Source organism: Fusarium oxysporum, chromosome 11 (assembly GCF_000149955.1).
Source record: "Fusarium oxysporum f. sp. lycopersici 4287 chromosome 11, whole genome shotgun sequence".
Classification (NCBI taxonomy): domain Eukaryota; kingdom Fungi; phylum Ascomycota; class Sordariomycetes; order Hypocreales; family Nectriaceae; genus Fusarium; species Fusarium oxysporum.
In genome coordinates this window covers 281,796-302,654 of record NC_030996.1, presented here as the reverse complement: position 1 = coordinate 302,654, position 20,859 = coordinate 281,796, and the positions used below count along the sequence as shown (strand labels likewise).

Below are 20,859 nucleotides of genomic sequence, written 5' to 3'. Positions count from 1 at the left end.
TCTTTTACAGTAATTCCCCATTTAGTTTGATGTTTTAGTGATCTTTTAGTTAAAGGGGGGGGGGGGGGGGGGGGGTGTCCAACGCCAATGTAAGATTTTACGACCGTGATCCTTTTTAACGACCTTGGATCCTTTCTGCTCTCCCTCTTGAAGCTTCCTTTTTTCCCTCTCTTGTCCTCTTTCTCGACCTCTGTCCATGGAATATTCAACTATTTTTTAATTCTGTTTTCTCTCATCCACTGGAGAGCAATCATGTTTGCGACACTCGTTCCCTTTTGTTTTTCGACGATATTTGTTTCATTGACGTTTACTAAACTGGTCCACCTTTCTATCCACGCCAAGACAATCTCTCCCGGCGCTTTCGTCCTTTTTCTGCCCTCGCTTTTACTTCCTGATGTTTTAGTCATTATCCTGTCGCGCCTGGCGCTGCGGCAGCAGAAGGGCCTTTTCTCTGTTGGAGCTTGTGTTTTGGGGTGCATATTCTCGTATGTTGTTGTCATGCCAGCCTCAATTGATCGCTGCTAATAATTGCAGATTTATTCTTCTCGGCGCATCGGCTTCACAACTGGGCTTCTTTTATTCGACGGGCAATGAGGTTAAATGGTCAGAGGCGTTGAGCTATGCTGGCGATAAAGATGGGATGAAAATCCTTCTTAGTGGGCTTAACTCTGTCCTTGCGGCGGGAGCTCTCATCGTCGTCGTGGCTTGGGTTGCGAAGTGGTTTCTCTACAGGGCCGTCGGTTCATTAATTGCAACGGTTGGAATGCCTGTTGTACATGGTACATGACCCTCTCAATGATCGTCAATTCACACTAACATTACTCCAGCCTGGCAGTGGTTCCGACACAGAAACGGTCGATCCCCTCAGTCACTAGCTTATGACTCCGACAGCGAACTCGACGAAGACCCCGAGGTCGCCAAAGAAGGCGCACGACTCATCCCCGATACTCACGAAGAATCTCGAACGAGGCCTCGAACATGGATTATTCTCGCCCTCATTTCTGTCTTCCTCTTCCTCACGACGACTCTCCGACCTGCCGCTCCATACACCATGATGTCCATGACACTCCCCGCCGCCATGCTGGAAATGTTCAAGTCTCCGGCCAAGCTGTGTAACAATGTCGAAGGCGGATGGCCTCTCCCTGATCTCATCACTCCCGATAATTGGGAGGAGCCCAATGGACGTTTCCCCGGTTGGACACCCGGTAACGACGGTGATGCTGCGCGAAAGTACCGAGACACGGTCCCTGAATGGCTACCCAGCGACATCCCCGCGGGCTTCTCCAAGTGGCTTTCCAAGCCAAACAAGACCGCGGATGAGGAGCCTGCAGCAAGCCCTAGCAATGCATGCGAAGTCCCCAAAGCCGACGGTAACTTTTACAACCCCGTTCTCGACCCTCTCAAGATCTCCAACCTCGACACCGACATCATTGACGTTATCCGCGACACTCTCAAGGGCGGCGACGTCAAGATCAAACACGTGGCACTAATCATGATGGAGAGCTATCGCGAGGAACTCTTCCCTCTGCAGCAGGGCTCCAACTATCACAAGCTCATGGTCAAGTCGCACAAGGGCGAAGACATCGACGAGATCAACGAGAAGCTTTCTCGCATGAGCCCCGTCGCCGAGAGACTCACCGGCAAGTCAGGAAACTGGAAGAGAAAGGATGGCTCGGATTTTGAACACGTGGCTATCCCGCAGTGGAACGATACAGCGCAGGAGGGGTACGGAGGTATCAACGTTGTCGGCGGTTTCACAACGTCTTCGTTGTCGTTCAAGAGCATGGCTGCTATCCACTGTGGCGCTTGGTCCATGCCTGTCGATGGCTTTGAGGAGTCTGAGACGGATGCGTACCAGGCTTGTATTCCTCAGGTCTTTAATCTCTTTAACAAGCTCAAGGATGATAAGAAGTCGAAGGATTTCTTGGAGCAGCAGTGGTATCCTGCTTTCTTCCAGTCTATCACAGATGGTTATGATCGTCAGGATAAGTTCGACGACAAAATTGGCTTTGAGCATATCGTTACACGAGGCCGTCTCGAAGATGATCGCAAGAACGGCGAGGAACTCGAGGAGATCAACTACTTCGGTTTCCCTGAGACGACGCTTAAGGGGCACATTGAGGATTACCTAAAGGAGGTCAAGGAGAAGGGCAAGCGCATGTTCTTCTCTCACTTCACCAGCACCACTCATCATCCCTGGGGCGTACCAAAATCATTCGAGAAGACCGACTTTCTCAACACCGAGGGCAAGATGGGCTGGCACTCGGAGTTCAACGACTATCTCAACGCGATGCGATTCACCGACGCCTGGCTAGGCGAGTTGCTTCAGACATTTGATGACCACGGTCTTACAAACGAGACATTGGTTGTATTTGTTGGCGATCACGGACAGGCTTTCAAGGAGGATCAAAAGTCCAAGACTGGAACCTACGAGAACGGCCACGTTAGCAACTTCCGAGTCCCCATCACATTCCGCCATCCTCACATCCCCCGCGTTCAATACAACGCCAACGCAACATCCCTCTCCATCCTCCCCACCATCCTCGACCTTCTCATCAATACGGGCTCCCTCAACGAAAAAGACCAAAACGCCGCTGAGGACCTTATCCACGATTACGAGGGCCAGTCCCTCATCCGCCCTTACAAAGCTACCCACAACGGCCGCCGCGCCTGGAACTTTGGGATCATTAATGGAGGAGCTAGCATGTTATCAATGACATCTGCAGATGCACCGTGGCGCATTGTCATCCCGCTCGATGACTCTACACAATATAGATTCACAGATCTCAAGAACGATCCGTTAGAGAAGAAGCCGCTTGAGAAGTGGACGCTTGAGCAGTTGACGTATGCTGTTCGGAATAAATTTGGGGAGGAGGCTTCCAAGTGGGCTGCTGAGGCGGACGCTGTGTCCAAGTGGTGGGGACCTGAGAGGAAGAGATTATGGGGATATAATCCTTCGCATAAGGAAGATTGATGATAGTATTTAAATGTAATGCGAATGTTTAATGGTTTCAATTAAGTGTCTGTGTCTGTGATGTCTGTTGCGCCAGCAATGTGGATGTGACTTTGAAACGATGAGGTGGACAGTCTCAACCTTGCCATCTTATATGTGACCTGGTTTGACCGAGATATCGATTGCTTCATGGTTCAAACTGAAGTTAAGAAGTACGTGCCTTACTTCGGGCTCGAGAAGTTATCACCATCATCCAATTGCAATCAGAGTTTGAAGTTGATCATTCTGGTATTTCCATTCCACGTTCATGTTAATGCTTCATCTATACAACAAAAGAAAATGCGCCGTTCGATCTATAACCTGACCCGATATCTCACTCCAAAACCACCCAATGCAAATTTTGATACAAATTAGTGATCATTCAATGATCTTGGTTTCCATTTAATGCCCAGCAGCTTGCTTCTTCGCAGCAAGTCTTCGCTCCTCAGCAGCGACCATATCTGCATATTGTTAGCCATTATCCAAACAATTGATAAAAGTGACTTACCCTTCCAGAGGTCCTGTCCCTCATACTCCTCCTTGTGGATCTTCTTCTCAATGATCTTTGTGGGATCATTAGGATCCACGACCCGAATGGTCTGCCATCTGCTATCACCGTTCTTGAGATCATTCATCTCAAAAACAGCAGACACCAACAACACAGCCAACGTCAAGCCCTGCGCATAAACACGAGCTTGCACAATCTTGTTCGCCGTGTTCATAGGCTGTCGACTAACAATCGCAAACGCAATACCCATTGACGCCAACCACGACGCGAAGACAATGGGATATCGGTTCTCCTTGGCATATGACTTGAAACGCTCATACGCTGACTCATTTTCTCGGATGAGTTGTGCTGTGCGCGCTGCTTGATCTTGGTAATTGCGCTTAGGATCTTGGGCGATCTGGTATGCGATACTCCATCTCTCGGCATTGACGATGGCGCCGAATGTACCCGTTGATGTCACGAGGAATGCTCTGAAGGGGAGGGTGAGGCCTCGGAAGGTTGGGTAGCGTTTTGATGCATAGTACACGCCTCCAAGACCGAGACCCAGGAAGAGTGTTCCGCCGATGAGGCCGCCCTTGACGACTTCGGCGTAGTGGGCCTCTTCTTCTGCCTTGGTGAGAATCTTCATGATTGGTGATGGTGGTGATAACGATAAGAGATAAGTAGTGTGATAAGAGATAAGGATAAGGATAAGCTTGAATGGGTAGGTGGTAATGTAATGTGTGTATGATGTATGGATGATATGTCCCACTACAGACTCCTGGCAAGCATGTTTATATAAAGGTATCAAGTCTGCAAATTTTACCGGGCAAAGCCGCTACGAAACGGATTCCTCATGTCATGTTGTCGCATGATTATTCAAAGTCGGGATGCTTACGCCGCAGCGAAATCCTTGGTCATGATGCCGCACTCGCCGCAACTTCCGCTCACGGTTCCGCCCGACTGCCGCAGGTGGATGATTTGCGGCGCCGCATGGCCGCAGTTGATTCCAGAGAGGAACGAGAATTTTGTCAGGGCATATTTTTGGGTGATGAGCGAGATCATCGGGTACTGTGCTGACGGTCAACGGCGATGCCGATGATATGTCCAAGGAATAGCGTTGGTATGATGTATGAATGTCTCTGGGAGGTGAACTGTATAAGATTTCACATCCTGAGCATCGCGACCATCTGGGAACAAGCAACGTCAAGATGGATGGTTAGTTTGAGAAGTATGGAAGGATTGAGGGCCATCGTGGGTGTTATATAACTATTTTTACAGCATTAGCGCGCTGAGGACACATTTCTCAAGCCCCGTTGTCGGCAGTCATTAACGACGGAACGAGGTCCCTGTAGCCAATGATTTGGGAGATCCGGTCTCTAGTGAAGTTCGATTATATGCTCGATTCATCTCACAACAGGTCTTGGCAGGAAACTGAACCCATTCGAGTAAGACCTGTCAGTGAAATATCACCCTCGGCCCGTATGTCCCTATCAAAGTGAGGCTTCTGGCTCTCTGCCGATTGGCGGCCCCGACACATCGCCACCCGTCTCAGATCCATACCCAGCGATCTCTTTAGATATGATATGCCGACAGATTGCGGCATTTCGCATTCCACATGTCACTGACGTACATGTGTGCAGGTCTCTATGCTGACGTCACGGTTTGCGGCATCCTCAGAGAATTCTATGCCGCAGCCCTATAGGGCAGACTCGCCATCTTCTCTGAGCTCTTAGTAAGCAGCGATAGCATATCGAAATGATCATTCTTGCCATTGACAAGCCGCGTAGATACTCTTTGAAGCGTAGACACAAGGTATTAAGCGAAGTCAGCACTCACGATGTATTTGTGCTCATAAGATCCATGTTGTTTTGTGATGATCTTTCCAGCCGGATTTCCCCCCGCGCTTCACCATAGCATCAACCCGCGCATTTCTCCCCCCCCAACTCGTGATATCCCAGAAAGGACATCACGATCGATTCTATACGAAAAATTATAACCAGCGGACCTGGACCTGATCTAGTTCCTGAAGAGTGCAACAGTCGACGCTAAGCAACTTTGTTATCCGAGAATGTTGAAGACAGCGATTATCTTGAGTAATCATCTCTGCTGTACCACTGGTGCTGAGGTTGTAAGTCGTAATATTTGAAGATGTCACGCTAGTGGCAGCCATGGCATGGCAATCAGAACCCTCAGCGACAGTGACACAGTCTTAGGACAAACATTGTTAATAAGATGCGAATGCTGTGAAAAGGATCCAGAGGAGGAGTACTTACGATCGCCAACCCACTGATCGAAGAAAGAGTATGAACCAACTCCGCAGGTAAGGATGTTTGAAGAGTCACTTTTGTGGAGAGCCCATCCAGACTTCATATAATCTGGAAAAGAGGGGATCGTGGTGGTCGTATTCGATCTAAAGGAGCAGGTGTCACAGGAGCAGGCTGGTAGTAAGATTGCTGCAGACGAATAGGATAGTAAGAAGAGCCTCTCCAGCGATCCTAGCCCCCGGTAGGACTGTGGTAGCGTCTATAACTGAGGCTGTAAACGCTGTGATCGAGCCAGAACAACTTACCTCTCTAGGCATCTGAGTTAATGCCTTTCTGAAACTGAAGTATCGTCGACTTAATGATCACCAAAAGCATTAAAGCAACACTCAAAGTCATCAGGTAGAGTTAAAGAGTGGCTAAATTCGACTATCCTGGCTATAAGTGTGATGCCATCGTCACAGATCTAGTATGCGCTTTCCCTCGGTTACTACAAGTGCAATATCCAGCATCGGCGTCGTGCCTCAGCCCGACCCCCATAGAGACCGTCACTTAGGCTTCGGTGACGTTGGGTCGAGTGCTCCACTCATCAGTAACACCCACAACATTGTAGGAAACATCCGCAAACTCGTCCGCGCCGTCCCGCTGATAGTAAACCTTGATCTGGAAGCTCTTCTTGTCCCCAGTCGACTGGAAAACGTTGGCAGCCAAACCGCTGACTTCACAAATAGTGTAGTCCTTGTCATTGAAATCCATTCCATCGTTCCAATCTTCGTCTTTGTCACCAACACGGATGATCTCACGGAGGAAGAGGCTGTCTCTGTCGACATAATAGACTCGGACCTTTTTGGTTGCAGTGTCAGTAAAGAAGTATATATAGGTAACGACGTGGCTTTTACCTGAGCTCTACCGCCGCAAGACTCTGGGTGAGTAAACGCGACAGCCGAGATAATGGGCAGCTTTGGGTTGACCTTGATTGACTTTCCCTTAATCTTGAGGGTGTTCATGTCATACTTCTTCCTGGGAATTCTTTCACTGGGAGTGCGACTCTCATAGAAGATGATCTCGAAGTTTTTGTTGACTTGAAACAGAATGGTGTTGCCGTCATTCTGCGCAACAGCGACCATGTTCTAATGATCAGGTCGTCAGTATATAGCTCTCAGATAAGTCATGAGGGAAGTGGTAGAGGCTACCTGAATATGAGACATATTGGCTGAGGAATGGTCCGAATGGAAGTATTGAGAGATTGGTTGTTGTGTGAAAGGGTTCTTTGGATGCTTGAGATGATCTTGTGCTGAATGAAAGAGGTCTTGGACGGGGTCAGTGAGCTTCTTTATAGTTTTTTCGACCTCCTCCTTGACCTTCTCCTTGACCTTCCCCTTGGCATCGTCCTTTTTCTCCTTAGCCTCGAGTGGTATACTTCGCTGGCCGTGAATGGTGAGTCTGATCACGACGATGACTAGGATCAAGCAACTAGTGCAAAGTATACACACTAGGACGAGGCAGATGAACAGAAGAGGCAGGATGAGGTCAGGTTCTAGGCTCGGAACTTGCATTGTAGCTTCGGTTTGTTGATCCAGCTGATGAAAAAGTAACATTTACTGTGGGAATGAGCACTATTGGCTATGAACGAGGTCTTGGTGTGTTCTTAGCCTCAGCTCAAATCATCTCCGGATACCTTGTTGAGCTATAACATGTGGTAGACTTACTGATGAGAATTCTTGAATGGGTAAGTGGAGAGCTTCGTGTAGACGTTGGTGTGGACATATGACGAATAGGATCGTGAAAAAGGGGCATAATATCCAGACTCGGCGCATGCGTGTTCGTCCAATGTTCTCTACAAGCTGGACTATTAGTTAGCGACGCAAGCTTTCTACTAAACTCCTTAAGTAACAACTAACTGTATTAAGAAGAAGGGAACCTCAAGCGGCTAGTGACTTGGTTCATCAGCCCGTATGCATGTCGAAACTGCCAAATCAAGCGGCAAGCCAGAGAGTTGGATTGGGTTTCAGCTGGTCACTAGACAAAAACTATCTATACAACGAATTTTGGATTGACAGAAGCTTCCATGGTGGTGACGACTACCACACGTTACAAAATGTTAAACTTTGACCCTGAAAATCCCCTGCAACATCTTAAAATCCGGTACTTCACTTCAAGTTACCGAATAGAGACCAGCGTTGAGCCCAATCACTTGGAAAGGCGGATTGAGAAAGGGCAAGCTACTTACCGGAGCAATATCCGTAGCACAAGAAACGAAGTTCTGTGTGGGCAATATTTTGTCTTCCGAGCAGGAGAGACTTGCAGACTTCCACTCAAAGGCAAAGCACTGTGAGTTTCACCTTCACATGTCCCATAGGAACATCGGCTTCCTCCCGCTCGGGAAGTGGGTGTAGACCCGAAGCTACGAGCCATGACCCCTCCCCCGCTCGTTCGTTCTCTTCAAGCAGAGAAAGGGCCTAGCGGGCATTTCGGGAACAGCTACTAGGGGAGGCTATTTGATCCCGCGGAAACCACCCGCGTTTAGTGGCCTTAGTTCCGATTCTAATCAGTCCAGACTGTACAAAGTTCGATGGTGATGTTGAGTTGTCTTGGCTGTCTTTTGTTCGGCGAATGATATTGCCAAAGACTCACACATACTGAGAGCTGATGACTTAACTACCGCTGAGCAGTGTCTCTCTTTTCATTTCCTATTGTGATGCCTCAAACGCCCGTACACGAAAGCCGTTTCTTTGGGGCTGCTAATACCGTTGTGGCTTCACGATTAGAGTATGACGATCGGCACTGAACCGATGGTCCGTCAATCTCTTACTGAGGCGTAGTTAAGTTCAAAGTCCACCCTTCACAACGGCATCGGAGATTCGGCGAGATGCGCTGCTGCAGCCCGTCAGGTGGACACGCTAATGAATGGCATGGCGTGACCTTTGCGAACCAAGGTCTAAGCGCCTGGACAGCATGCATTTCGTGAACCGATATCACGTCCCGGGCTTCCAACAAGGTGAAAAAAGGCTGGCTGATGCTCCCAAACTTCTCTAGAAGGTTTCAAATTACGAGTTCGTGGCAGGACAGGAACGGTCCGAGCGGTACAGGGATCCCAACGATCTAAACTTGGGGAACCAATGTCAAAGCTTCATTCTCCCATGATAAGGTTTATACTAGCGGCCGCTCTGCCGCCGATGCCGGATTCGCGGGGTCATGATGGGTGTGACGGGTCGTAAACTATTGACGAATTATGGCAAATAGTTGGGTGATAAGGATGCAGGTTTATTGTGGCTGGAACCTGGGGGGGACTGCCTGTCGGGGAATATGAGGCTGGCTGAGATGGCGCATCTAAACTCTTTTTGCGCGCCTCGACGCTGAACTAATGAAGATGCTGCATATCCCGAAGAATATCGCTACGAGCTCCAAAAGAACTTCAGGCAGTCCCTTCAAAGGCATAGCTCGTAGAATACTTATCAAAGTTTGGCTACGGAAAGTGGCGTGCTGAGCAGTTACCGATGAGCGTCGAGACCCTGCAGCTTTCGGAAACTAAAGAGAGCGACAGGCGTTTGCAATTGCGGCCTACACGAACTAGACTGAGCTGGTATTGTTCAACTACTGGGCTATAGCATCCGACAACAGTGAAAAGACAAATCTCTGCGCAGCTTATCTTTTTGGGGATAGTTCTGCAGGCATTGGTTGTTAACTGAGCGCATGATCTACGATCTAGATTGGCCTGCTGGCTACGGTTATGGATTGATGAACCTTAGAACGAAATTATTGATTCTTCAGATTCTAGCTATGACCTACACGTGGCTGTCTAGTCAAATCCATGGCTATGTAACTTGGTGTAAACATATGAACTTGTTGATTCTAGCTATCGGTAGATTGGATCAGGGTCAACGCTCTAGACTTGCGCCCAAGCTTGTCCTCCGAGATTCATTTCGTCAACAACTACTTGCGGAGACTTCAGTCCTTTCTAAGTCAAATTGACACTAATACACAAGAATGGCATTCCACAACTCCAACGTATCACTGCCTCTAACCTCACACGCCAGTATCTCGCAAAACCCCTACCAATCCGAGACCTTGTTACTGATAACCTTGCCCAGCCACTTTTTATGCCCATAGCTGTACTGATGCATAGTAATTTTGGGACGTCCATTTTCGCCCTTTCCTGAGGCAAAAACCTTAATATCGGTCTTGTCAGGCCAGGTATGAACGCAGGCCGTTAGCGAGGCATCCTTGTCAACGTAAGGCCTTCCCTCCTCCTTGTAGCCAAGAAGGCCATGCTCCCATCCAGTGCTAGAGCTGAAGGAGACCTCTTGGATATAGCCTTTGTTCTCACATTGCCCCTTTTCGGGAGCAATGCAGTAGATGCGGATCTAGAAGGTCAGAGTGCCTCATGAAGGCTGGTGTCAGAACTTACTTCTTGGCCGTTTCCTCCCTGCCAAGCCGCTGCGGCGATTTGCCTGCTGCCGCACTTGACCTTCAGGTCTCCATCTGTGAGCTTGACGACGCGAGGGTCATAGTCATCGGTTTCCGGCCCAGGAGAAAGGAGGTAGCAGAGCTGGTGATTCGAGTTGACGAAGAACACGTAGGTCATGCCCTTCACATCAACCGCAGCAATGTCCCTGGGGAGCTCTTTGAATGCCTCTGCGGATGTCATGACTGGTAGAAACTGTGTCTCGCAAATCTCACTCGCTAGTAATTCTTGTGATGGCTGTAAATTGAATGCTATGCTATGAGAATAATCGTTTAATGGTTTCGAACGAGGCGAGTGCCTGCTTTTATAGACTCCAGAACCTCATAGCTACTTTGGAGTCCTCGAACATCTCTCGTGCATGCATAGCCGTCACTCGCATTGGCTCTTGACTGTGGCTATGGCCGTAGAAGAGAGGCAGCTCGGCTCAGGACAACTCAACATTGACTCAAGACCAGAGCAGTCAGACGATACGCCTTATTTCCGGCTGTGCGTTAGATCTGGTAGTTTGGAGGCTGGCTAAACTGTTTAACGAAACTCGCGCTCGGATGTTTGAACATGTATGCACATCCAGCCAGACACTAATCTCGCCATGTCTAGGCAATTCAGGAACTACTGCACGTTGTTGTTTTGTGTATTTGTCTATGTGGCTGCTCTGCATGGCATCTGATGGTGTCTCTCGTGATACATTGAGACATACTGCACGTTAGAGAAGGCCTCAAATGTCTAACCCGGACCAATAAAGATGAGACAGACAGGTAACTCTCACGGCAAGTTCGCCTAATACGCCCAAGTTCAGTGATTCTGCTCAGCGATGTAATGGTGATCTCACTATCGCCCAAATTATGTCCCTCTGAGGCGTCGTGTAGCTGGATTAACACGCACTAGACCAGCCAGCTCGAGCTACCATGCGCAGCACATTGTGTACCAATTGTGTGTGTGCAGTAGATCATTGAGGCGCACCTACTTTCCAAAAATGAACATTCAGCTCTGAAATCGGATGAGGGGAAACGCCAATCGTGCCCGTTTTAGATCCATTCTGAACCGTTGTCCGTTGTGGCTTGGTCCCAATCAGTCTAGACTGTAGATAGCGGGCTTGCTACACGTCATACCAGCCAGCCACCTCCAAGAAGTGGATTTTGGGGTAAATGGGCTGACTTCTTGCAGTGGACTGCAGCTGAAGATGCACTATCGCCTGCACTCCATCGCCAGTATCACAACCCTCACCTCACATAGTTCGATAATTGCTTTAGCGTTGAACCACCTAGGCCCTATGAAACTACGCAGCAGACGCCCCCAGGGTCCTTGGAGGAGACCCTACTCAGTAGATGGTTGGGAGTTAGTCAAACTCAATTCACTTGAGAGTAGCTGCAGGCCAGAAAGGGTCCATTGCTAGATCTAGACTACTTCGAATAGCTGGCTTGGGCCCCTGGGTAAGCTCTCTAGCTTAGTAGAGCTATCGAGCTGCATTTCTTTCGAAGCTGAGGTCGTTCTGATAATCCTGCCCTCCCCTCGTTCTTTTTAACCAGCTAAGTGAAGCTGCAATCGCAAGCTACCCTCTGTCTTCATTCTCTCTCACATCCTTTCACTGTAAATCAGCTGTTCACGATGTTTCCCCAATCTCTATCGCAAGCTGCCATCATGGCTACTCTTTGTTTCGCAGGCCTGGCGTCTGCCGTGAGAGGTAAGCTTTTCCTAGACGTGGCTCCAGACCGCAATCATACATGGGCCTTCAGTAACAAATTACAGAATCTGGCGATCCCAGTCCTGCTATCATCTCAGTGTCGACCTCGACCACGACCTTAAGGGCGGACGAAACCCAGACCGGTAACCCTGACGACAAGGTCATGGTACCTTGCGCTGGCCACATCACACAGTGTGGTGTTGAAGACAAAGCCAAGATTATTTACGTACCGAAATCAACCAGAACCATCACCAACAAGATTGTCACAACCTCGGTCGTGGTAGGTTTCAGTCGCAAAATCCTCATGCTCAAGACAGACATGCTGATACAGAGATCAGGTGCTTCCAACGTCAACAAGGGTCATTGAGAGCGTTACAGTTTCAACCGTCACCAACACAACTAAGGGTCAGTACATGCAAATCCAGATCCTACCATTCGGGCATAAGAAACTGATCTTTAATGACATCAAGGCCACTGTCGTGAGACTCACTATCTTCCCGGTGAACCCGTTGAAGTCACAGTCGATGTCCTAATTGTGACTACCGAGGAAATCCAACCCATCTCAAACACTACCACGTGGATCACCAGTGTGGTTACCGCCAGTGCCATCGAGCAATGTTTTCTTGAGAGATACACGATCCTCGGACGGGGTCCAGGAAGCCAGGGAAGCCCAGGTGCTTCAGCAGCAGCTGAGGCGGCATCTGCCCGCTCATCCGACAGTGTCAGCCCGGCCGCATCTACACCTGCAGCATCAGATGAAAGCCACTCAGACGATGATTCTTCCCAGCAACGTTTGGGCACGGTTGATGATCTACCCGAGGTTATCGGGTCAGATGGAGAACCCTTGAGTTAAAGTGCCCAACCAAGGTATGACTTGACCTTCACACAGGACATGGGGTTCGATACTGTTTGACAAGGAGTCGGAGCTTGATTTCAAGCCTTTTGTGTCAATTATTCTGTATATCTGTAATATGGAATTGCAATGAGATGTAATAATTGTTCAGAAATCCACTTTTGATTCCCTTGCATTGACAATGTAGGTTTATCCTCAGATTACTAAGTCATCACTGCTTTCTAGCGTTATAAATATCTGGAATGCTTTAACTTCCAAATGAAATACATCAACTTATAGTAGTGATGCCAAAGTACCCCCTAAAGTGTTTATGAGGATGATCGCGTTTGTGGATGCACTCAATAGCCAGCTCGGTGCTTCTCTGAAGGCCTGGATTATGAGTATACTAGTGGTTTGCAATGATGCACTTTGCGCTTGTTCTTTTAACACGAATGGGCCTCATATTTCTCTTTACCTCCTTTTCCCATGTCGGTAAGTTTGTTCTTGGGTTAGGTAAATGGGACTTGGCGGGCTCGGCTTAGTAAACTATCATATTGTGACCACGGGAGAGAGGAAGGTGGTCCATGTTGTCTGATTATCTGACCACAAAGAGTAGTAGGTGGACTACACTAAGAAAGCACTCATCATTTTACCCATGCCGTGAAAGCCATCTCCTAGGCATCTTCCAGTATGTCGTAGGACCGACTATGGCATATTGCAGTCCCAGACCTTTTGTGATAGCTATCTAAATATATCCTCGCGAGCTATAATTTGAGCTGCAAACTGATATCAATATCTAAATGTCTCCCATGGGATGAATGAAGTGAAGGGAGAGCAGTGTCTATTAAACGCGATCCTTTTGATCACGAACATTTAAGATATATATGCAAGAACTCTGAGCTGTAGAAATATGGAGAGATCAACTATGTTCTCAGGTTGTAAGAGAATAAAACGGATTGTTTTGGAGTGAGTGCTCATCAATGCCAGAGAATAGGGGCCTGCCATCACAACTACTTTCGTCCATCTACACAGACCCCTGGAATTGCCCTTCCTCCAATTTGACAAATTCCTGGCAGTGACCTGTCATCTGTTGTTCGGTAGCTACAACAAAGTAGTATATCCCCGCGCTATACGCTCCGACCTCCATGGTTGGCTGTGTGTTTGCGGGGATCCTACACATGAGCCAGGCTACATCTCTCGTATCAGTTTGAAACGTGGAGAAAGATAGAAGGCAGTGAGCTACTATCGGCAAAGGGTGTTTTTTGCCGAGCAAGCGGTCCGAAGATGCTAGCATTGGTGAGCTCGCGACATTATAGTTGAACGGTGGTGCACCTTAGATTCGAGGCTCTGGAAACACATACACAAACGAACTATATTTCATCAGCCCTCGTCCCAACCAGAACAGTCAGCCTATCTGTGGCAGCCTCCTAGAAAACCCCTACGGAGACTACAAGATCTAGGCTACGTTGGGCAAATACGTCGCGTCCGCAGCCAACGGCGGCCACCTCTCTGCGTCAGGCACCTCGGCCAATGACGCTTATGCCTTCTCTAGTGTATATGTACCTAATGCCGGGACCCTGCAGCTCGCCAGGAGCAACCAATACGTGACGGCGGATCAGTCCGGCGCCTCTGCGCTCTCCGCAACTCGTGCAACGGCTAGTACCTGGGAGCGGTTCATCATTCGTCAGAAAATTGGTGAGAGCCAGGGTGTTTATTCTATCAAGGCGGCCAGTAATGGGAAGTATGTGAGAGTTGGCGGTGATGGGGCGCTGGTCAATGATGGTGCGGTTGAGAACGACGCCACTGGGTTCCGTTTTGTCAAAGCCTGAGGTGCCGCCAGAGAATTTCTTTGTGTTTTGGACTGCAAGGTATTTAGTCCTTACAGCCGGCTTACTCTCTTTCTTACTCACTTGCTTACTTGGTTCTTTCTCTTCCTCTCATGGGGAAAGATTTGTTTTCATCATTCATAAAGTGGAAAGAATACTGCCCTCTTTAGCCTATTCTCTTTGTACATCCTACGGCTTGGGTCTTCTTCTATAACCCTCTTCTTACACTATATGGATATTACATTTCCATTCAAACTCTTTGTTCAAACTCTCACAACAGTGGTATCTCAAATGCCTCTCTCACTTATCTGACTTCTTGAACAGCTTGGACAGACTTCCTCTCAGAGACATTTTCTTCGCTCCTCTCAACCTATCCCCAAAGCTCTTTTTGGCAACAGTTTCGTCCTCGCCTCTCGCCTGTACTTGTATCTCTTCCTCCCGAACCTCTCCTTCACCAGTCTGCAAATGCTCCATGACCCAACAAACGGCCTCCCTCACAGCTTCCGGCTTCTCAATGATCACATCATGACTAACATCCGGAATATGTACATATCGATTATTCCTTGAAAGCTGCAGCTGTGCCTTTTTCAACCTCTCGTCTTCTTTATCTGTCGCGTCCATAAGCCTTTTCTGCATCAGGAGGGTTGGGCTGGCGAGGTTCTGCTCTGCAGCGATGGCTTGATCGTATTGTAGCTGTTTCCATTTCAGAGTGTTGCCACGAATGACAACAAGTGGTTTTTTCCCCAAGATCTTCTTATCGTATTGTCTTTGTTCGAGTCGGGCGTCTATAGTTGGCTCTGCACCCGTCTCGGCGAGGACTATTCCTGCGACTTGGTGCGGTCTCGCTTCGAGGAAGAGCCTTGCGAAGGTGCCGCCGTATGAATGCGCGATCAGCACATATTGCTTAGGCGTGTCCCTGCTGTCGAGAAAACCCAACAGTTCGGAAATAGCTACATCGGTTCTGACATATGGATCTTGTCTATCCCAGAGCAGAAGGTGGTACGCAGACCGAAGCAGTTCTGCTAAAGCCCCCCAAGACTTGCAGGAGTCGCCTGAGCCGTGGAAGAAGATGATCAAAGGATATGAGCTGCTTGTGTTCCCGACTATCTCAAACTTTGTGATGGTATTTTGTGTCGCTTGTGCCATTTCTTTTGTTGTTTTCAGCACTTCATTGAAATGGCTGAGGCTTGACAATCGGTGAGAGTAAGCAGAGTGGGTCAATGCGACTCAACGGATTGTTGGGTTTCATTGCTGCCTGCGACATCACGAGATTGATAGCATATCTTCAATTCCAAAAAGCTGATGCCTGGAAACACAATCCATGAGCGGTGTCCAACTTATGAAGAAATGATCTCGGAATTTGCTTACTCCAGCACTCGTAATATGATTATATGGAGTAGGAGAGGAAGCTATGTCGAGCAATGAATAGTTGGCTCGAGAGCAGATAATCCAGTGATAGCCTTAGTACACTGAAAATATTTGAGAAGAACTCACCATATAATTTCTAGCCCGCAACTCAAGAAAATAGCTTGCAGACATTTCAGGATGAGAAGTCCTTTTGCTGTTTCACGCATGATGTCACCTGCCGGGCCGTCGCACAAAGTGAGTAAGCTTGATTCAGGGTCGAACTCAACCGCCACCAACACATCGGTTTACAGAGGTTAAACCAACATCGTATAACACTAGTCACCATCAAACCAATCCATACAAAGCGTAAGCATATCCCGTCGTAAATGATCCAACAAGAACACAAGACCGACCGACGAGTTTGTTCCTTACCCTGCACCGCAAGCCCGCCTCTACCCGGCAATCCCGTAGCCGAGGCTTCCAATCGCCTTTCTCTTCTCACAAGCAGGAGTCATCCCATTATTACTCAATTGTGTTAGCGACAGGAACAAGGCAAAAGTTCCGCCGTGAAGCTATCCACAGTCGTGCTATTTCGATCATCAGATGAACTGCAGGGTTTGTCATGATTGACATAATTGACCGAGATGGCTACGACTTGGCGGAGATGCGATGCAGCTTAGTGACAAAATAAGTCACCAATACCTCTCTGCGAGATCAAGGGCAGTGTAGGTGGTAATTTTGGCTGTAATTCAGGCCAGCAAGGATTGTCGGGAATTTCCCCATGCGCTACTCACTTCCCCATGGGAATCATGGCTTGGTCCTGGGGATTAGCACTAAAAGAACATGGTCTCCAGCAGCTAATTCGAGTGCCACCGAGTCACAGACCGAAGTCGGCCCAATGATTGGGAACAAGAGGGAGTGGTGATGCAATGGCTGCATGTACCCTCGGATGGCAAGGATGCGCCACTAACTGATCACACTCTGACACAAGGTGAGTGGTGTTAGCCTCGGATCATCGTCGAAGAGTGGTACGTCTCACTTCTCGTCGCAGCCACACTCACTTCTGAAGCTCATCAAACCAACCCACGATCATTACCCAAAGTAAACGCGCTCCGTCTCCCAATCCCAATTCACTCGTCAATGCCTCTCATCCGCACTCACGAACTTCTTCAATTATGCATAACGTTCGGCCCGACATTGGACCAATCCCATTCTTGACTGTTACTCACCCAGCCGATTAATTTTACCAGCAAAGTTTTCTTGTCTTTGACCTGCTGTAAAAAAGCTGGGGAAAGCTTCTGCCAACCCCGCAAATGGAGCCTCCGCCCTCAAAGATCATGCATCCCTGTACAGCATCACGCAACGAAAACCTGGTCCCGGCTCTTTTCTCGGCCATAACCTAGCTTAAGCTTGACTGCTTTCTTCAAGGGTTCACGGCAATGACGACCGTTACAGCGGGTTTTCTGTACGGAGTCTCCCTCGCTCTGTTCCTGAGCGGCGGAGTCTCCGCCGACCTGGAAGGTAGCATGCATCATGACGAGACGATTCAAAGTCACCATGCCAAGAACGAATCTGTATATATAACCAAGCATGATGGCTTGATGGTTTTTCTTGCTCAGCAACCAGCTCTTCTCATTTCAATCATGTTCTTCAAGACGCTGCTCACTTCAGCCGTTGCCTTTGGCACTGCTTTTGCGCAGAGCAAGGCTGGCGTTGAAGACCTCGACAAACCCCGCAGAGACCTCTTCGAGAAGGATCTCTCTAAATGTCCCGGCTACAAAGCTACCAACCACCGGGAGACGAAGTCAGGCTTCTACGCTGACTTGTCTCTTGCGGGACAGGCCTGCGATGTCTTTGGCATTGATCTCCCCGAGCTGAAGCTCGAGGTTGAGTATCAGACTGAGGACCGTCTTCACGTCAAGATCTTGGATACGAATAACACCGTCTACCAAGTACCTGATGATATCTTCCCTCGTCCTGGCTATGGACAGTGGGCTTCGCCTAAGAACTCGAAGCTCAAATTTGACTTCAAGGCGGATCCTTTCTCGTTCACTGTGACGAGGAAGGATTCTGGGGAAGTGCTTTTTGACACTTCAGGTAGCAAGCTTGTTTTTGAGAGTCAATACTTGTATCTCAAGACGAAGCTTCCTGAGAGGCCTTATCTTTACGGTCTTGGTGAGCACAGTGATCCTTTCATGCTCAATGCCACCAACTACACCCGCACAATCTACACTCGCGATGCTTATGGGTAAACCACTTAACCTTTCTTATCAATTTGATGCGATTGCTAACGCGTTTCAGTTGCCCCAATGGACAGAACCTCTATGGAGCTCACCCCATTTACTTTGACCACCGCAAGGGCGGCACCCACGGTGTCTTCCTCCTCAATTCCAACGGCATGGATGTCTTCATCGACAAGAAGAACGGCAAGCAATTCCTGGAGTACAACATCATTGGCGGTGTTCTCGACTTCTACTTCATCGCTGGTCCTACGCCCCGCGACGTCGCCAAGCAGTACGCCGAGATCACCACCCTTCCTCTCATGACGCCCTACTGGGGTCTTGGTTTCCATCAGTGCAGATATGGATACCGAGATGTCTACGAAGTCGCAGGCGTGGTGGCCAATTACTCTGCTGCTAAAATCCCGCTCGAGACTATGTGGACTGACATCGACTACATGGACCGTCGTCGCATCTTCACTATCGACCCTGAGAGATTCCCTGCTGATAAGTACAAGGATCTCGTTGACACTATCCACGCTCGCGATCAGCACTACATCGTCATGGTTGATCCAGCTGTGTATGATATGGAGCCCAACCCAGCTCTCACCAGCGGTCTTCAGTACGATACTTTCATGAAGGAGCCTAATGGTTCAGACTACAGAGGAGTTGTCTGGGCTGGACCCAGTGTCTTCCCCGATTGGTTCAACCCGAACTCTCAGCAGTACTGGAATGAACTCTTCCAGAACTTCTTCGACGGCGAGCATGGTCCTAATATCGATGCTCTCTGGATCGATATGAACGAGCCCGCCAACTTCTTCAACCGTCCTTATCCCGGCAACAACACCACTCCCGAGAACTTCGCCAAGGTCGACGGTGATCCTCCCAAGGCCCCTCCCGTCCGAGACGGCCCTCCTGCTCGCATCCCCGGATTCCCTGAGAGTCTTCAGCCACCCTCCCTCCGCTCCACCAAGCGCGAAGTTGCCACTGTCGCCAAGACCACCAAGCGCTCCGTCGAAGTCCGCACCACTCCTCGCAACCGCGGTGTTGGTCGCTGGGCAGCTACCCGCAAGGTCTGGGGCCAGAACAAGTACGGTCGTCCCGGCCAAGGCTGGCAAAACGGCAAGAAGACTGGCTCTGGCTGCGGTCCTGACGAGTGCAAGGGTCTTCCAAACCGAGAGCTCATCCAGCCTCCTTACATGATTCAGAACGGCGCTGGACCTACACTGGCTGACAGTACCACCGACACCGATCTCGTTCAGAGTGGAGATTACGTTCAGTATGATACGCACAACTTGTATGGTGCTCAGATGTCTTCTCACTCTCACAACGCTATGCGTGCGCGACGCCCTGACAAGCGTGCTCTCGTCATCACACGAAGTACCTTTGCTGGTTCCGGCAAGGATGTTTCGCACTGGCTTGGCGATAACCTGTCTCAGTGGGATCAATACCGCTTCTCCATCTCTCAGATCCTGCAGTTCGCTTCTATCTACCAGATTCCCGTTGTCGGTGCTGATGTCTGTGGATTTGGTGGCAACGTCACCGAGACCCTTTGTGCTCGATGGGCTACCCTTGGAAGTTTCTATACTTTCTTCCGTAACCACGCCGATATTACTTCTCAGTCTCAGGAGTTCTACCGCTGGCCCAAGGTTACTGAGGCTGCTCGCAATGGTATTTCCATCCGATACCAGCTCCGTAAGTCACCGATGCCCCTCATTTGAACAACCGCTAACAGGAACAGTTGACTACATCTACACTGCCATCTACAAGCAGAACCAGACCGGTACTCCTACTCTCAACCCCATGTTCTTCAACTACCCCAAGGACAAGAACACCTATTCCATCGATCTCCAGTTCTTCTATGGTGATGGTATTCTCGTCAGCCCCGTCACCAAGGAGAACAGCACCAAGCTCGAGTACTACCTCCCCGATGATATCTTCTACGAGTGGTCCACCGGCAAGCCCGTCCGCGGTAAGGCTCAGTACGAGTCCGCCGAGGTTGACGTCACCGACATCATGGTCCACTACAAGGGCGGTCTTATCTACCCCCAGCGCGTTGAGAGCGCCAACACAACCAAGGCTCTCCGCCAGAAGGGTTTCAACCTCGTCATCGCCCCTGGTCTTGACGGAAAGGCCGAAGGTTCTCTGTATCTTGATGATGGCGAGTCTGTTGTTCAGGACACTGCTTCTGAGATCGACTTCAAGTACAACAAGGGCAAGTTGAGCTTCGATGGAACTTTTGAGTATGATGCGGGTGTTGGTATTGAGACCATTACTGTTCTGGGCGTCAAGTCTCAGCCCAAAGGTACGGACCATGCTGAGTATGATGCTAAGAACAAGAAGCTCGTGTTTACTGCGGATATTCCGTTGACGCGCAAGTGTCACGTTGACTTGTTCTGAGATGAACAGGATGGGACCTGGTTATGATTATGATTCTAGCTATGACGATAGTTCACGGAAAGTATTAGCTTTCGTCTGACATTTATGAATAAATATTAATCGATTATTCTTGTGGATGCCTGCTCTTTGTGACCTCCAAAAGCGTGTAAATGTCGAGAATATTGCTTGAAGATCTATTGTTAGGATAAAAGTCTTCCAGTAGCCACTAATTCAGCACGAGGACCCAGAAAGATTAAAGCTCATACAAATGGAGTGAAACTCAAAGAAATTCCTGAACAGGCTGTAGAATTCCACTGAACGTTATAGCCTATAGGTATTTATCGAGCAAATCTGTTGTCGAATGACA

The 20,859-nt window shown here is 49.0% G+C and overlaps 8 protein-coding genes across 8 annotated transcripts; 4 read left to right on the top strand and 4 right to left on the bottom strand.

Moving 5' to 3' along the window:
* Positions 1 to 55: 55 nt before the first annotated feature.
* On the top strand, positions 56 to 4,344 carry FOXG_16589 (uncharacterized protein). The gene is made up of 3 exons (XM_018396617.1): positions 56 to 485; positions 535 to 779; positions 828 to 4,344. Exons 1-3 carry the CDS (start codon positions 253 to 255, stop codon positions 2,972 to 2,974), a joined length of 2,625 nt encoding a protein of 874 aa, XP_018257208.1. The 5' UTR covers positions 56 to 252; the 3' UTR covers positions 2,975 to 4,344.
* On the bottom strand, positions 1,784 to 4,344 carry FOXG_16588 (uncharacterized protein). The gene is made up of 2 exons (XM_018396616.1): positions 3,501 to 4,344; positions 1,784 to 3,453 (listed from the first exon to the last, which is right to left on the bottom strand). Exons 1-2 carry the CDS (start codon positions 4,126 to 4,128, stop codon positions 3,395 to 3,397), a joined length of 687 nt encoding a protein of 228 aa, XP_018257207.1. The 5' UTR covers positions 4,129 to 4,344; the 3' UTR covers positions 1,784 to 3,394.
* A 1,951-nt stretch (positions 4,345 to 6,295) lies between these two features.
* FOXG_16587 (uncharacterized protein) lies at positions 6,296 to 7,299 on the bottom strand (the record flags this gene model as incomplete). Its single annotated transcript, XM_018396615.1, has 3 exons — positions 6,296 to 6,586; positions 6,643 to 6,873; positions 6,937 to 7,299. The coding sequence occupies 3 exons, from the start codon at positions 7,297 to 7,299 to the stop codon at positions 6,296 to 6,298; spliced, it is 885 nt and encodes a 294-aa protein (XP_018257206.1).
* Positions 7,300 to 9,795: 2,496 nt separating this feature from the next.
* On the bottom strand, positions 9,796 to 10,455 carry FOXG_16586 (uncharacterized protein; the record flags this gene model as incomplete). The annotated part of the gene is made up of 2 exons (XM_018396614.1): positions 10,152 to 10,455; positions 9,796 to 10,107 (listed from the first exon to the last, which is right to left on the bottom strand). The coding sequence occupies exons 1-2, from the start codon at positions 10,389 to 10,391 to the stop codon at positions 9,796 to 9,798; spliced, it is 552 nt and encodes a 183-aa protein (XP_018257205.1). The 5' UTR covers positions 10,392 to 10,455.
* A 1,235-nt stretch (positions 10,456 to 11,690) lies between these two features.
* Positions 11,691 to 12,742, top strand: FOXG_16585 (uncharacterized protein; the record flags this gene model as incomplete). Its single annotated transcript, XM_018396613.1, has 4 exons — positions 11,691 to 11,889; positions 11,955 to 12,169; positions 12,228 to 12,294; positions 12,360 to 12,742. Exons 1-4 carry the CDS (start codon positions 11,814 to 11,816, stop codon positions 12,740 to 12,742), a joined length of 741 nt encoding a protein of 246 aa, XP_018257204.1. The 5' UTR covers positions 11,691 to 11,813.
* A 1,518-nt stretch (positions 12,743 to 14,260) lies between these two features.
* Positions 14,261 to 14,550, top strand: FOXG_16584 (uncharacterized protein; the record flags this gene model as incomplete). The annotated part of the gene is made up of 2 exons (XM_018396612.1): positions 14,261 to 14,274; positions 14,313 to 14,550. The coding sequence occupies 2 exons, from the start codon at positions 14,261 to 14,263 to the stop codon at positions 14,548 to 14,550; spliced, it is 252 nt and encodes an 83-aa protein (XP_018257203.1).
* A 126-nt stretch (positions 14,551 to 14,676) lies between these two features.
* FOXG_16583 (uncharacterized protein) lies at positions 14,677 to 16,225 on the bottom strand. The gene is made up of 2 exons (XM_018396611.1): positions 15,916 to 16,225; positions 14,677 to 15,853 (listed from the first exon to the last, which is right to left on the bottom strand). The coding sequence occupies exon 2, from the start codon at positions 15,691 to 15,693 to the stop codon at positions 14,848 to 14,850; it is 846 nt and encodes a 281-aa protein (XP_018257202.1). The 5' UTR covers positions 15,694 to 15,853; positions 15,916 to 16,225; the 3' UTR covers positions 14,677 to 14,847.
* Positions 16,226 to 16,957: 732 nt separating this feature from the next.
* On the top strand, positions 16,958 to 20,657 carry FOXG_16582 (alpha-glucosidase). The gene is made up of 3 exons (XM_018396610.1): positions 16,958 to 18,142; positions 18,196 to 19,808; positions 19,855 to 20,657. Exons 1-3 carry the CDS (start codon positions 17,334 to 17,336, stop codon positions 20,511 to 20,513), a joined length of 3,081 nt encoding a protein of 1,026 aa, XP_018257201.1. The 5' UTR covers positions 16,958 to 17,333; the 3' UTR covers positions 20,514 to 20,657.
* The last annotated feature ends 202 nt before the right edge of the window (positions 20,658 to 20,859 follow it).

Coding starts and splice junctions, on each gene's coding strand:
- FOXG_16589 (XM_018396617.1), top strand. CDS start 253: ATGTTTGCGACACTCGTTCCCTTTTGTTTTTCGACGATATTTGTTTCA. Junction 486..534: donor GTTTTGGGGTGCATATTCTC/GTATGTTGTTGT, acceptor TAATAATTGCAG/ATTTATTCTTCTCGGCGCAT. Junction 780..827: donor TGGAATGCCTGTTGTACATG/GTACATGACCCT, acceptor ACATTACTCCAG/CCTGGCAGTGGTTCCGACAC.
- FOXG_16588 (XM_018396616.1), bottom strand. CDS start 4,128: ATGAAGATTCTCACCAAGGCAGAAGAAGAGGCCCACTACGCCGAAGTC. Junction 3,454..3,500: donor GGGACAGGACCTCTGGAAGG/GTAAGTCACTTT, acceptor AACAATATGCAG/ATATGGTCGCTGCTGAGGAG.
- FOXG_16583 (XM_018396611.1), bottom strand. CDS start 15,693: ATGGCACAAGCGACACAAAATACCATCACAAAGTTTGAGATAGTCGGG.
- FOXG_16582 (XM_018396610.1), top strand. CDS start 17,334: ATGACGACCGTTACAGCGGGTTTTCTGTACGGAGTCTCCCTCGCTCTG. Junction 18,143..18,195: donor TACACTCGCGATGCTTATGG/GTAAACCACTTA, acceptor AACGCGTTTCAG/TTGCCCCAATGGACAGAACC. Junction 19,809..19,854: donor TTCCATCCGATACCAGCTCC/GTAAGTCACCGA, acceptor TAACAGGAACAG/TTGACTACATCTACACTGCC.